Genomic DNA, 15,973 nt, shown 5'->3' on the forward strand with positions numbered 1-15,973 from the left:
ACAGTTGAAAAGATAGCTTTAAAAGTAAGGCAAATTCATATATACTGGGACAGTTTTTCCATTAATAAATCAAACGCTTGCCATTTCTTGCCATTAATAAGACAAAATCCACAACACATAATACATGATACAGGCATTGATTATTTGAAGAAAAAAATGTTTTTATCACACTGTACACAAACCAGCTGCCTTAAGCAGCTGGTTTCATTTAACTACAAATTTTACATTAAGGGGGAAAACAACAGAAACAAAGGTATATACTTTTTCTGTTTTATTTCAAGTTTTCACTTGAAATATAATATTAAAAGCAAGGAACATAGTATTGCCTTCACTGTTAAATAAGCAGTTAGATTTACAGTAAAAGACTGGTAGCTGTTGATGCAAGAACTCTACTGTAAAAGGTATGGTAGTGCTGTTTTGTCCTGTCTGAATATTTCACGGTAAATGACTGTTGAAATTGAAAGTGTGTTTGTGTGTGGTTGGGTTGGGGGGATTGGGGGGTGTTTGCATGATTTCCTTCCATGTGACACCTGCAGACCTTTTTGAGTACTTTTGTTTTGGGATTTTTAACACACACACACACACACACACACACACACACACACACACACACACACACACACCCATCCCCCTCACGAGGATCTTAACTGCTGCAAAAGCTAATAATTGTTCTTTGGACCTTAATGAGCATTAACTACTGGAAATATATGATGTAGATTTTAAAAAATAAAATCTATTTTTTGGTATGTCACCACACCATTTACACACACACACACACACACACACACACATGCACCCACTCACACACACACACACACACACACTTTTACAAATAATCAAATAATGAAAGTAGGCCTACATTCCAAATTAAAATGAATTTTGTTGCTTACAGCAATATATTTTAAGGAAGGCAAGAGTGGAAATAAATGAAAAGTATTTATTCATTATTGGACAAATTATTATTATGTACAGCCAGGTCAGTAAGTATGGACAGTGACACAATGTTCGCAGTTTTGCCTCCGTACACCACCACAGTGAATTTGAAATGACGTAATCAAGATGTGATTGAAGTGTAGAATTTCAGCTTTCAAGAAGTTTAAAAAATATATTGCATTAACTGTTTACGAATCATAGCCATAGAGTCCCTCCATTTTTACAATGACTGCCTGAAATCTGGTAACCTGGGCTGCCAGTATAATACTGTAAAATTTACAGTAAATAACTTTTAAATATTTTTACAGCAAAGTACTGTAACATCTTAAAATTGTATTTAAAAAAATCACATAACCCAGTACATTTGACTGATGCAGGTTACAAGTGAGCTGGAGATAAAGGGTCTTTTCCAGCCATGACAGTTTGCCTGTGCTAGGATTTGTATACACAACCTGATGTGTGATTCAAAGCCTTAATTACTCAGCAATCACTACTACACCACAGCCATAATGGTTAGGCATCCACATACCTTTGGCCATATAGTTTACTCATGGAGTAATTAACTAGTGGTTCTTATTTAGTTTATTGTTAGTATAGTTTGTTTTGTTTTTTTAATGAAAATGATTAATAGGGGTTGTTGTAACATGAATGTTGCCTTTGTTTTTACAGAACAAGATGAAGAAAGTAAGTTACTGTTAATCATTGTTACACATTTTGCTGCTGCTCAGTCTGACATCCATATTTGAAATAGGGACCCTCAATTGCAGCTTATTATTTTGTTAATTTTAATAAATATAAAAGAATTTTTCTACTATAGGACCTAAGCAAAATGTCAAATGAGATATTTTTTTTTCTCTTTAGATTTTACATTTAGCGTTAATTTTTTAAGGATTTGAAATGTATGCAAGTGAAGAGCTTATTTACCAGCAAAAATTCAAGACTTACTGTTGGCAATATGAAAACACAAGTAATTTATGGACATTTATAGTTATTTGTAGGTGTATTAACGTTCTCTTTTAATATGTTCTTTATTTTTGTGCAGTACCCCTAATCGACCGTGGTAAGTAATTTGTTAATTTATGCATTATAAATGGCAATATATGATTATATATACTATACGCTGTCTACCATAGTATATTGGAGTTGAAACAGGCAGTACATGCAAGAAAACCCTCAAACATCTTGCAACTGAAAGAATATTGCATGGAAAAATGAACAAAAATTCCAGCAAGCCGATGTCAGAGCGTGGTGGACAATTATGCAAAAAACAGAATACAACGATTTGCAAATCTCATAAACCCATATTTTATTCATAATAGAACATAGAAAACATATAAACATGAACATAAATCTGAGGAAATATACCATGTACCAAAAAAAAGGTATTTTTAATTTGATGGCAGCAACACATTTCAAAAAAGTTGGAACAGGGCCATGTTTACCACGGTGCAGCATCCCCTCTTCTTTTAACAACAGTCCGTATACATCTGGGAACTGAGGAGATCAGTTGCTGGAGTTTTGGGAGAGGAAGGTTGTCCCATTCGTGTCTGATACAGGATTCTAGCTGCTCAACAGTCCTGGGTCTTCTTTGTCATATTTTTTGTTTCATGATGCACCAAATGTTTTCAATTGGTGAAAGGTCTGGGCTGCAGGCAGGACAGTTCAGCACCTGGACTCCTCTACTACGAAGCCATGCTGTTGTAATAGATGCAGTATGTGGTTTAGCGTTGTCTTGCTGAAATATGCAAGACCTTCCCTGAAAAAGACGCTGTCTGGATGGAAGCATATGTTGCTATAAAACCTGTATATACCTTTCAGCATTGCTGGTGCCTTTCCAGATGTGCAAGCTGCCAGTTCCATAGGCACTAATGCACTCCCGTAGCATCTCTGATGGTAGGCTTTTGAACTGAGCGCTGATAAAAAAGCCGGATAGTCCCTCTCCTCTTTAGTCCTCTTTAGTTTAGAGGACGTGGCGTCCATGGTTTCCAAAAAGAATTTCAAATTTTGAGTCGTTTGAAACGGCAGTGTTTCTGGATCATGTTCACGTATGGCTTCTTCTCTACATGATACAGCTTTAACCAGCATTTGTGGATGGCATGGCGAACTGTGTTCGCAGTCAATGAGTTCTGGAGGTGTTTCTGAGCCCATGCACTGATTTCCATTACAGAATCCTGCCTGTTTTTAATGCAGTGCCACCCAAGGGCCCGAAGATCACGGACATGCGATATTGATTTTCACTCTCGTCCCTTTCTCACAGAGATTTCTGCAGACTCTCTGAATCTTTTGATGATATTATGTACTGTAGACAATGAGATATTTGTAGTCTTCGCAATTTTAAGTTGAGGAACATTATTCTGAAATCGTTCCACAGATTGTAGATGCAGTTTTTCGCAGATTGGTGAACCTCTGCCCATCTTTACTTCTGAAAGACTCTGCCTCTCTAAGATACTCTGTTTATACCCAATCATCTTACTGACCTGTTCCCAATTAACCTCCAGCTGTTTCTTTTTACTAACACTTACTTTTCCAACCTTTTGTCGCCCCCGTCCCAACTATTTTGAGATGTGTTGCGGCCATCAAATTAAAAATTACCTTATTTTTCTCTTAAAATTGTACATTTCCTCAGTTTAAACATTTGATGTTTTCTATGTACTATTGTGAATAACATCTGGGTTTATGAGATTTGCAAATCATTGCATTCTGTTTTTATTTTCTTTTCCCAACTTTGAATTGGGGTTGTATATTTACACACACACACACACACACACACACACACACACACACACACACACACACACAAATTATATATACACACACGATGAAGGTGAATGAAGTGAAGATATAGTGATTTTTTAAAAAAATATATGAGATGAGGGTACAGTTATTTGAGCTATGACACTTTAGTAATTCTGTTATAATTTATATTTCCTTATTTATTTTCATAATGTATACCAATGTTCTTTTTTATTTACAGCAGATGCAAATAAAGGCAATTACAGTAAGTGAATTCTTTCATGTCTAAGATCATTGTTACATGTAGGACAACTCAACTATAATATGCAAACAATCTCTGTACACTCTGCAGTAGGCCTGCCTTATTCACTGCTTATTTTGATGTTTGCTTATTTTGAACACCTTTTACTCACCAAATCCTACATCAATTAACCATCATTTAGTCATAACTGTGGAGTGTTTGTCAAGGAGTTTTTTTCCTCTTTCATTAAATGTGCAATGCAAAAAATTACACATTTTATTTATAATGCTTTTTATTTATTAGAATGGACTTTGGAAAAATAGTAACAGCACCATCTACATAGCAACATCTACACAGCGGCATTAGCTGAATTATTAATCATCCAGGGCTGAGCCCAGATTCTTCTCCATCAAAAAAACATCAAAATAGACTGGCAGAATTTTGGCAGAATTGAGTGCAGTCAGCCAATACGATACGAGTGTTTCCACCTATTTTCCACTGATTGGTCTTGCCTCCGTTCACTGAAGATACAAAATTACAGGCTGTCTTCTTTTATTGATGTGTTTACTTATGTAATGACAAACTGCTCCGAATGGAGAATTATTTGGGGCTAAAGAAAAAATCTTCGGGGCTACAGCCCCCAATGCCCAGGCCGGGTTACACCCTGCGCCCGATCATTAATGAGCTGGAAAAGCATACAGACGATATTGTCACTATCCATGGAGAGTTCTTTCTTTCTTTCTCTTTTTGGAGCAGGAGATTTTCTGGGAGCGGAAGTTGTCGTCATCAATGTTAAATATTTGTTTTACACAGTCATGACAACAGTCCATTAAAGCATTAGAATTTGCAAGGGCAGGAGAATTAGCACCCTGTTTCTTTTTTGCTTGAAAGACATGTTTCCCCAGCCAAAGTCATCCAACTATACAAAAAAACAACTGACTTTTGAAAAAACAGGTCTTTATTGAAAAATAGGTCTTTATTAAATAAAAGTTGGCAAAATGGATTTAGTTAAAGCACGTCCTGACCCAGCACCATCTTTAGTTTCCCGCTTCATCTGTCAAACATGCCAAGGCCGAAAATGATGTAATTACGACCAGCGAATTACCGTTTAGGATGTAATGCAGCATTATAATTTACATAAACTTGTTCATCTGACTTTTCAAACCAGTACCAATTCCATATCTCTGAAATGATACAGTGGGGGAAATAAGTATTGAACATGTCAAAAAGAAATTCAGTAAACATATTTCCAATGAGGCTATTCACATGAAATTTTGTAAATAACTTTGGTACTTTTGGAAAGACTCAAAGAAATCCAAACATTAAAGGCCATAATTGAAGTTATGTGTAATAAAGAGGAATGACACAGGAAAAAAGTATTGAAGACGCTAACTGAAACATATTTAATACTTAGTGGAGAAGCCTTTGTTTGTAATGACAGCTTCAAGACGCTTCCTGTATGAAGAAATTAATGGGCCGCAGTATTCAAGTGTGATTTTGACCCATTCTTCTGAACGTATTGTCTTTCAATCTTGTTCAGTTGGATTCGAGTCAGGTGATCCACTGGGCCATTCTAACACCTTGATTTTTTTTCTCTGAAACCAATTGAGAGTTTCCTTTGCTGTATGCTTTGGATCGTTGTCCTGCTTGAAGGTCCACACATGTCTCGTCTTCATCATTCTGGTGGATGGTAGCAGATTCTTCTCAAGAATCTTCCAGTAAAGGGCTCCATTCATCGTTCCTTCAATTATATGAAGTCTGCCAGTACCATGTGATGAAAAACAGCCCCACACCATGATCCTTCCACCTACAAACTTCACTGTTGGTATAGTGTTTTTAGGGTGATGTGCAGTGCCATTTATTCTCCAAACATGGTGTGTAGTATGACAGTCAAAAAGTTAAATTTTGCTCTCGTCTGACCAGACTACACTCTCCCAGTATTTGATAGGCTTGTCCAAATGAGTTGTAGCAAACTTTAAACGAGCTTCAACATGCCTTTTCTTCAGTAATGGAGTCTTGCGGGGTGAGCGTGAGCAGTGGAGTACATTACCTATTGTTTTCTCTGTGACGATGGCACCTGCTGCCTCCAAGTGTTTCTGGAGCTCTTTCTGAGTGGTCCTTGGCTCTTGGGCTACTCTTCTGACTATTCTTCTGACTCCCTGGTCAGAAATCTTGCGAGGAGCTCCTGTGCGTGGCCGGTTGATGACGGAGTGATGTTGCTTCCACTTCTGGATAATGGCCCCAATGGTGCTTACTGGAGGATTCAGAAGTTTTGAAATACGTCTGTATCTGATTCCATCACTATGTTTTGCAACAATAAAGTTGTGAAGGTCTTGGGAGAGCTCTTTGTTTTTTTACCCACTATGAGATCAATGATACCTTGGTAATAAAAAGCATTTTTATAGACCATCAATTTACTAACCCAGCTGATATTAATTTGCACAGATAGGAGGTATAAATTACTTACAGATTTAACTGGTTCCTTGCCTTACCTTGGAGAACTGCTTTTTCTTTATTCCTGTGTCATTCCACTTTATCACACACAACTTTATTTATGGACTTTAATGTTGTGAAATCTATATTTCCGGATTTCTTGAGTCAATACTGATGTCTGGTGAAAATTTCATGTGAATAGCCTCATTGGAAATATATTTACTGAAAAAAATGTTGACACGTTCAATACTTATTTCCCCTGCTGTATTTGAACCTTTTGCTATGAGTGCAGTGCTCAGCAAAGTGCTGCATGTTTATCTTGGTGGGTTTTAAATTTTTTGTTTGTTCGTTTTGTTTCTTTAATCTAAGTGTGCAGAGTTTGGGAGCAGTGCAGACTGCAGGAGGCGTTCAGTTTAAGAAGGCTGTTTTTCCTTCGTATTTGTTTAAACTTTTAAATAGCATTTATGAATGTTTTAAATACAAATTTAAATATGCAGATATAAACGTAAAACAGTAATTCAAATTAATTCAATTAATCGTGAAAATCACCCAATCCTATGTACATGTACCTTATAATGTGTTTTAGAGATCAGTTTTTGTTCCAAGGAGCTAGGACATCCTGAGCTGAGATATTGAGGTTTTCGTAAAGAGCTATATAAGCAAAATTTGTTGTGTGTGCAGTGACACAAAGATGAGTGTCGTAGTTAAACCAAATAAAATAAAATAAAAATTAAACGGTGGTTTTGCAATGCCAATACATAGAGGTAATCAATCAAAAAATAATTAGAAAAATTAAAAACAACCAATTTTGCAATTACTGGACCAGTTGAGATGGAATGACCAATATATATATATGTATATGTATATATATATATATATATATATATATATATATATATATATATATATATAATGTATATGTCATGTAATATCAGAGAAGGAAATCTGGACTACAGTTCCCAGCAGCCACTGCATCACACCACCATGTCACATGATGAGGGCACAGTTATTTGAGCTATGACACTTTTAGTAATACTGTTATAATTTATATTGTCTTATTTATTTATTTATTTATGTTCATAATGTATACCAATGCTCTTTTTTATTTACAGCACATGAAAATAGAGCCAAATACAGTAAGTGAATTCTTTCATGCCTAAGATCATTGTTACATGTAGGACAACTCAACAATAATATGCAAACAATCTCTGTACACTCTGCAGTAGGCCTGCCTTATTCACTGCCTATTTTGATGTTTGATAAAAACACCTTTTACTCACCAAATCCTGCATCAATTAACCATCATTTAGTCATAACTGTGAAGTGTTTGTCAAGGTGTTTTTTCCCTTTAATTAAATGCATGTCCAGTTTTTCTCCAAAAAATACCTTGAGTGATTGTGGCCAAAGGGTTCACTTTTTATTTCATCAGTCCATGGCACATAGCCAAATCACGTCTGGCCTATCTGTCTACATACTTGAGACATTGACATTTGTGATGTGGTTGAAGAGATTGTGTTTACTTCTTTTGCATACAACTGTATATTTATTTATTTATTTTTGGACAAATATTATAAGCTTTAAATAAATAAATAAATAAATAAATAAATAAACAAACAAATAAATAAATATTGTCTTGCTTTACAGCACAACATGATGAAGGTGAATGTAAGTGATCTTTTTTAAAAATATATATAAGAGATGAGGGCACAGTTATTTGAGCTACGACACTTAGTAATTCTGTTATAATTAATATTTCCTTATTTATTTTCATAATGTATACCAATGCTCTTTTTTATTTACAGCAGATGACAATAGAGCCAAATACAGTAAGTGAATTTTTTAATGTCTAAGATCATTGTTACATGTAGGACAACTCAACTATAATATGCAAACAATCTCTGCACATTCGGCAGTAGGCCTGCCTTATTCACTGCTTATTTTGATGTTTGATAAAAACACCTTTTCCTCACCAAATCCTGCACCAATTAACCATCATTTAGTCATAACTGTGGAGTGTTTCATGCATCTATTCATGCAGCCATTATATCCTTTCACTTTTCCTGTTACACTTATTATATTTTAAGACTGTCCCAGTTAACTTGAATCATAGTGTTCTAAATTACCAAGCCATGTTTTGTAAATAGGGACATCTTGAAATATAAAAAAAAAAATTATACACATATGCACAATATGCTTATATTGTTACAGTAGTACATTTCAAATATACAGTATATGCATTATAGCTAAATATTTGTAAAATATTAGTCATGACAATTTTTTAAACCTTTTAATGATGATTATTTTCTTAGGATGATAACAGGAACAAAAATTTGTGCTATAGCCTCATTTTTAGACTGATCTATGGAACGTTTCTTATAACTAAATGCAAATGAAATAATTAAGCCCAATTTTATGTAATATAAATAGAAAAGGGGAGAAATTTAAAATGATCGATATACATACAGTCATGTGAAAAAATAAGTACACCCCATGGCAATTGTAGCGCTTTTTGGACATATTTGGACAAGCAAACAATCGATCCTCTTTGAAACAGTGCCTATTAATAAAGTTGATACACTCTAACAAATGACACATAAAATTGACATTTTGTAGTAATTTTCACAATATAAAAAAACAAAAAAAAAAAAACAACAACAGACCAGTCACATGGAAAAAGTAAGAACACCCCTACATTTATCACACCTTCAAATCCATAAAATTATAGTCAGGTGTTCAAGATTGATTGACAGTGATCAGAACCTGCTTAGGAAGTGCAGGTGGAACCAGTCTTATTTAAACCCCTCTCATATCTAATGTCTGGTGTTCCCTTTGCTATTGAGGTGTGTGGTGTCATCATGTCAAGCTCTAAAGAGTTCTGTAAGGCCTTCAGAAATAATTTTGTGGATGTCTATGATTCTGGAAAGGGATTTAAAAAGATCAAATTATTTGAAATACATGATTCCACTGTAAGGAATTTAATCTACAAGTGGCGCAGAGCTCAAATGACTGCCAATTTGTCCAGGACTGGCCATCCCAGCAAATTCAGCTCAAAAGCAGACCATCTAACGCAAAAAAGAAGTCTCCACGAACCCCAAAATTTCACTAAAGGATCTGGGAAGCATGACTCAGTATGAGTTTTTCTGAGAAGAAATTCAATGGGTGCAGTTTGGGCTTTTCTCTGAATCTTTGTGAGAGCACTGCCCCAACTCCTGAGTTGGGACCTGCTCCTTTGTGGGTGGTGGGTGTCATTGAGCTGGACGTACTGGACACTGAGAGACTCAGTGCTGGTCATTGGCAATGAGAGAGGGAGCTGAGGGGTATATTTTCACCATTGTTGAAACGGGTATAGACCATATGGTTGATAGCTGTGTGAGCTTGGCATTGAGCTTGACCATTTGTTGTTGTTGCTCACCTACTAGATGGCCTTGAACCGTGATCGCCTGTTGCCAGTCAAACAGTCCAGCTGTCTCCATGTTGACAGTGAAGAATTTTGTCAGGCAGCAGAGACTGCAACAAATGCAGATAATGCTTTTATTAAAAAGAACTGGCAATAGTAAACAAATCCAAATAATGAAGCAAAGATAAAATAAAATGCAGGCAGTGGATCAAGCAATAATCAAACAGAGTGTAGGGAAAATGAGCTGTTTAGGTTAAATAATTGTATTCTCCACCATTATATGTAATGAAAATTAGCTGTTTAAATTGAGCTATTGTATTCTCCATCAAATATGCAGGATAGAAAGGGGAAATTTGGCTAATCTAGTATTTCTGATCAGCTATTCGTCCAGCGATAAGTTGAACTTAGCGTAGTCATTACTTATGCATTAGATATTACCTCCATGGGCACCGGCAATAATATCCTAAATACATTGGAACATTATTTGAAGTGCATGTAGCAGGTTCTGCAATTCAAGGCAGTGTGGCCAACATAAACAAATAGGGCACATGTGTTTAAAAACAGACTTTAAAACTTTATTGAACCATTCTATAACACAGAAACTAATCTAACACACACACACACACACACACACAATTAGAGGTGAAAATGGTTTAACAGAATGAATGAAGTTCCGAGTTTATAACAGAGGATGTTATTTCACAGACCATGATCTGAACAAACCGTACATTTTATCAATCTAATTTCACTTCTTTAGAAGGGCTTTAAACTTAATATTATATGCACCAGTCTTAGCTAGAAAAAGTGTAACACAGCATGTTTGCTGTGACTTAATTGTAAAAGAGCAGAGGACAGTCTTTATGATTACATCATCTGTTCTTAGGTACAAATATGCAGTATCTATGAGAGATTATACACTTAAGTAGGGGTGAGACTTGGGTATAAACTACTTTTTGGGAAGTGCTAATCTTATGAGCATCCATTTGGGGCTATCCACAACAGCAATATATGAATGTAGAACATTCCAAGCAGAAGTGAATCATCAGGAGGAATCAGACAAGTCAGAAGAGGAGAGGGAGATTATTAGTGGTTTAAAAGTTGTGATCACGGTGCTCTGATTATATTGGGAATTAGCTATAAGGGTGAATGATCATGATTCACCATAATTCTATGTACCTATAAACCCACAAGATCTATAGCTTTGAAAAGAGAAAGCTACGTAACAAAATGCCTGAGTAAAAAATAAGTTTCCAATCTACATTTTGAGATTGTTTCTGAGTCCTGAACACGAAATATAAAGTTTTTTCTATAGCTGGGTGGCTCTGTAATGCTCTGCCCCCTGCTGTAGTTTTCATTATTCTGAATATTAAAGAATAATGAAAACAGAATAATAAAAAACCTGCACTTTAATTGAAGCAGACATGGCAGATCATAATAGACCACAAGGTCATTCAGATACTGTCGGGTGAAAACCATTGTGTGCCTTATGTAATTAGTAGTAGTCTATTTTGTAATCAGTGCAAAATGTTACTGAGAGCCAGAGTAGTGTGTAAAAGGTAATTTGGTTAAATGTTCTGGTTTGAGCAAGGATTATTGCATTTTGGACAAACTGGAGCTTAGCTGAAGGTTGTGAGTTAAAATCCCAGCATTGCCAAGCTGCCACTGCTGGGCCCTTGAGCAAGGCCCTTAACCCTCAACTGCTCAAATGTATAAATGAGATGAATGTAAGTTGCTCTGGATAAGGGCGCCTGCCAAAATGCCAATTTGTTTGCATCTACTGGAACATCCAGACAGCGAGGCATTTGTCCAATCTAGAGTTGTCCCAGGGAACTCAAGCATAAGGCGGGGGACACCCTGGACTGGGTGCTGACGGTTTGCCAACCCATTGTAGGCCACAATCACACACACATACACACCCATTCACACACTATGGACAATTTAGAGATGCCAATCAGCCTACAATGCATGCCTTTGGACTTGGGGAGGAAACTTGGGGAGGTGCGAGGCAAACGTGCTAACCACTAAGCTATTAATCACTAAGCCAATGTGCAATGACCACAGTTCTTGACTGCACAGCTGATAATATCATTACTCACTCCTGTACTCTCCTTAAAACGTGGAAATGATCATTTTCCTGCCTTTTTTAGATTAACGGTTCTGGGCGATGAAATGAAAATCACAATCAGGGAAAAATCAATATTGGATTGCTTTCTTTCAAATCATTCATATGAAACTAATATCATAAAACCTTCATTAAATTTAAATGTGAACAGCTGAAATAAATAAGTTATTTAAAGTTGAGAACATAATTCATATATAAAATTGCAGGAAGTCATGCTAATTTGAAATCAAGTCAAATCAACTGAAATCAGTCAAGGTTTATATTTGTATAAGTCTTCTTATATACAAATGCACCCTCTTCAGTTATGAGGATTTTTTTTCCCATATTAAATAGGTTTTTATGAATACTATGTTTATTGTGTTAATGCTCCTATGAACTATTTTAAAATAAATTTCTATATCCAGCTTGATAGATGTGAAGCATTGTTCTTACATACAGTGGGGGAAATAAGTATTGAACGTGTCAACATTTTTTTCAGTAAATATATTTCCAATGAGGCTATTCATATTAAATTTTCACCAGACATCAGTATTAACTCAAGAAATCCACACATATAAAGAAATCCAAACATTAAAGTCCATAAATGAAGTTATGTGTAATAAAGCAGAATGACACAGAAAAAAAGCTTTGAACACGCTAAGAAAAATAAAAATACATTTATTTAATACTTAGTGGAGAATGCTTTGTTTGTAATGACAGCTTCAAGATGCTTCCTGTATGAAGAAATTAATGGGCCGCAGTATTCAGGTGTGACTTTGAACCATTCTTCCTAACATATTGTCATTAAATCTTGTTCAAAAGGATTCGAGTCAGGTGAATGACTGGGCCATTCTAACACCTTGATTTTTTTTCCCTCTGAAACCAATTGAGAGTTTCCTTTGCTGTATGTGTGTGTGTGTGTCCTGCCTCCCTCAACACACTCGCTGCTTCTCCCTCTTCGACTGAGCCACTAAAAAAGTGAGCGGTTGTTGCGTCCGCATTCAGACCACTGCAACATATCGCGAGACTCGCAACCTCATTATACATGATATAAACTAATTATTAAAACTACAGATATTCATTAACATTTAACAGTAACGGAGGAACACCACTGAATGTAGCGAAGTAAAAGTACATTTCTGTGATTAAAAATGAACTTGTGTAAGAGTATAAGTTTGGACAGTTAAACCTACTCTTAAAAGTAAATTTTTTTCAAAAAGTTACTCAAGTAGATGCGTTACTACTCACCTCTGCTGACAATAGTAATGTTTTCTAAACCAACACTGGTGATGTTCAGTGCCTTAACAGAGAAAATTTATACAATTCTTAAAATGATAAAATACTGATAATAAAATTCAACATTTTTTGCTTTAGTCAACTAGTATTTATTTTTTTACTATTTTTATAAATTGTCACTGTGATATGTCCAATGTTGTGTCTCTTTAACAGGTGAAGCCTCTTTATCCAAACCGAGTCATTCAGCTAACCCCAGAGAAGAGTGTAGATTTATACTTCTGGGAGGTGATGACTTTACAAAGAATGAGGCATGCAAGATCTTACTCAGGAATGGGCAGAGCCAACAAAGAGCTGATCTGGAAGGGTGGGAGGTGAAGGAGAACCGTGTCCAGGGAAGACATGTCACTGTGGCAATTAGTCCTTCTCGTTGGTTGAAGCACTTGAAATCATTCTTTTTTTCCAGGAGAGTCAAAAGTATCAAAAATGAAATTCAGAAATGTGCATCAGTGGTGTTCCCTGGGCCTAATGCATTCCTTTTGGTGATTAGAGATGGACATGAACCTGGAAAAGTGCATCTCCTTTTAAAAGCAGTTGCTTCAGTGTTTGGGAAAGAGGCATTCGACTACAGTATGGTGCTGTTCATTAGAGGAGATGGAGAAAAACGTTCAGATCCTGCCTCAATGAAGTGCGTTAAGAACTGTGGGAAAAGGCACCACTTTCTAGAGGACACTGATAGCAGTGTTCAGAATCTTTTCATGAGAGTTGGGGATATGACAGCTAACACAAACAGCAAGTTCTTTATTCCACCAGCCTATGCAGAACCTATGAATAAATTTGAACCATGGGAAAAGAAAAGAATTTTATATATAAAGACCTTACTGGATGAATGCAAGGATGAAAAAAGACAAAAAGACCAGCATATTAAAGAACTAAAAATGAAGATGGAGACCTCTCAACAGAGAGAGAGTGAACTTGAAAAGAAGTTGCATGACTCTAATATGAGAGAGAGCAAACTTAAAAAGAAGTTGCATGACTCTAGTATAAGGGAGAGTGAACTTGAAAAGAAGTTGCATGACTCTAGTATAAGGGAGAGTGAACTTGAAAAGAAGTTGGGTGACTCTCGGCTGAGGGAGCGTGAACTTGAAAAGAAGTTGGGTGACTCTCGGCTGAGGGAGCGTGAACTTGAAAAGAAGTTGGGTGACTCTTGGCTGAGGGAGCGTGAACTTGGAAAGAAGTTGGATGAATCTCGGCTGAGGGAGAGTGAACTCGAAAAGGACTTGGAAGCTACTCAACTAAGAGGAACAACCTAAGAAAAGAATTGGATGATTTTAAAAGAAACAAATATAACCCAGGAAGTGTACTGGATTCTTCTCAACAAAGAGAGAGTGAGGTTAGAAACGAGGACCATGGTGTAGAAAGGGACAACAGCAAAGAGCAAGCACCACAACCCATTGGAACCAGGGAATGCAGGGGGGGCAAAGACATCGAGTTACCACATTGTAAGTATCATATTGATACTCTGTATTTCAAAAGCATTTTCATGCACATAACTAACACACACACACACACACACACACACACACATATATATACATATATATATATATATATATATATATATATATATATATATATATTTACCATCAATTAAATCCGCACCCAATACACCCATATTTGCAATTATTTCTGAAATTCTAATCATCTCTCTCCAGTTTCCACAGATCAGAGCTAATATGAACAAAACAAACACACAACAAGGACAGAGTCAGGAGCTAAATGAATTTTAAAACAAAAAGCACAAACACTTGCCATCATGGGAAAAGTCCTCAGAACAGCATTCACTAGCAGACAAATGCTGCACACCAAAAGTATTAAAGTATTATCCATGGCAGTACTGAACTTTATATAACAGTATTGTTTACTATTATTTGGACCATTATCTTTTTTTCTTGAGTTTTTCTTTTTTAAAAATCTAAATGATGCAAAACATCAATTTAAAAACAAAATTTTTTTTACAGGGAACTGAGTTGAATCATTTATTTTTTTATTAATTATTTTTCAAAACTTGCCATTGTATAGAAATGGACCATTATTTATTATATTTGTCACATTATCCATCTGTGTATGAAATATGATGTGTAAATAAACTTTCTTCTTCTTATTATTATTATTACTACTCCTGTGGTGAACTATAAGTATTTTAGTTATATACAGCACCCTCCACTAATATTGGCACCCTTGGTAAATGTGAGCAAAGAAGGCTGTGAAAAATTGTCTTTACTGTTTAACCTTTTGATCTTTTGTTTAAAAGAAAATCACTTTTCTCCCACGGATATCAAACAATTGCAAACAAAACACAGGTTGTTGGATAACTTTTTTGCTTTAATATAATCAATAAACAGATAATAACTGTATTGTGTGTTTACTTAGGTTGCCTCAGATCTAAAACTATTTAGTATGAGATATACAATGTACACCACAAAAATAGAAGAAATCAGGATGGGGCATCAAACACACACACACACACACACACACACACACACACACACACACACAGTAATCCTGTACATCAGCTGATCCTGTCTCTATTTGAGAAATCATGTAGCTTAATAAATTCATATTTTAAACAGCGCTTCCCTGTTTGTTGCTTATCTGAAATAAAGTGTAAGTCATGAGTAGAAACTCAGTAACACGCTGAACCCAACTGCACCATCATTTCATTTCTCCATATAACATCCTCATATAAACCACGTCAACCACGTAAACCCACGTCATATAAACCCTGTAACCTTTATAAAAGTAAAACTGATAAAAGGGAAGTGCAGGTTGGCAATTCTAAAAGGTTGAATGGGTGTTGGCTATAGTTCATATATTTTTGTAGCCAAATAGTTATTTTTTT

General features: G+C 35.7%; 1 protein-coding gene across 9 annotated transcripts; it reads left to right on the forward strand.

The window, feature by feature from the left end:
• Positions 1 to 1,603: 1,603 nt before the first annotated feature.
• Positions 1,604 to 15,722, forward strand: LOC128622307 (rab effector MyRIP-like). Of its 9 annotated transcripts, XM_053648708.1 has the most exons (8): positions 1,604 to 1,617; positions 1,976 to 1,993; positions 3,908 to 3,931; positions 7,453 to 7,476; positions 7,985 to 8,005; positions 8,143 to 8,166; positions 12,559 to 12,606; positions 13,288 to 13,790. In XM_053648708.1, the coding sequence occupies exons 3-8, from the start codon at positions 3,911 to 3,913 to the stop codon at positions 13,447 to 13,449; spliced, it is 300 nt and encodes a 99-aa protein (XP_053504683.1). In that variant the 5' UTR covers positions 1,604 to 1,617; positions 1,976 to 1,993; positions 3,908 to 3,910; the 3' UTR covers positions 13,450 to 13,790. The 9 variants fall into 9 exon arrangements, 8 of the variants coding, with proteins under 8 accessions (XP_053504683.1, XP_053504686.1, XP_053504682.1 ...); XM_053648711.1 differs by lacking the exon at positions 12,559 to 12,606 and having other exon boundaries at positions 8,146 to 8,166; XM_053648707.1 differs by lacking the exons at positions 1,604 to 1,617; positions 1,976 to 1,993 and having other exon boundaries at positions 3,823 to 3,931.
• Positions 15,723 to 15,973: the final 251 nt, after the last annotated feature.

This window comes from Ictalurus furcatus, chromosome 18, assembly GCF_023375685.1.
Source record: "Ictalurus furcatus strain D&B chromosome 18, Billie_1.0, whole genome shotgun sequence".
Lineage (NCBI taxonomy): Eukaryota > Metazoa > Chordata > Actinopteri > Siluriformes > Ictaluridae > Ictalurus > Ictalurus furcatus.

Excerpts from the sequence above, each read along its gene's own strand:
- LOC128622307 (XM_053648704.1), top strand. The coding sequence starts at position 12,552 with ATGACAGCTTCAAGATGCTTCCTGTATGAAGAAATTAATGGGCCGCAG. Across the intron at positions 12,607-13,287 it reads TAATGGGCCGCAGTATTCAG|GTGAAGCCTCTTTATCCAAA; the intron begins GTGTGACTTTGA and ends TCTCTTTAACAG.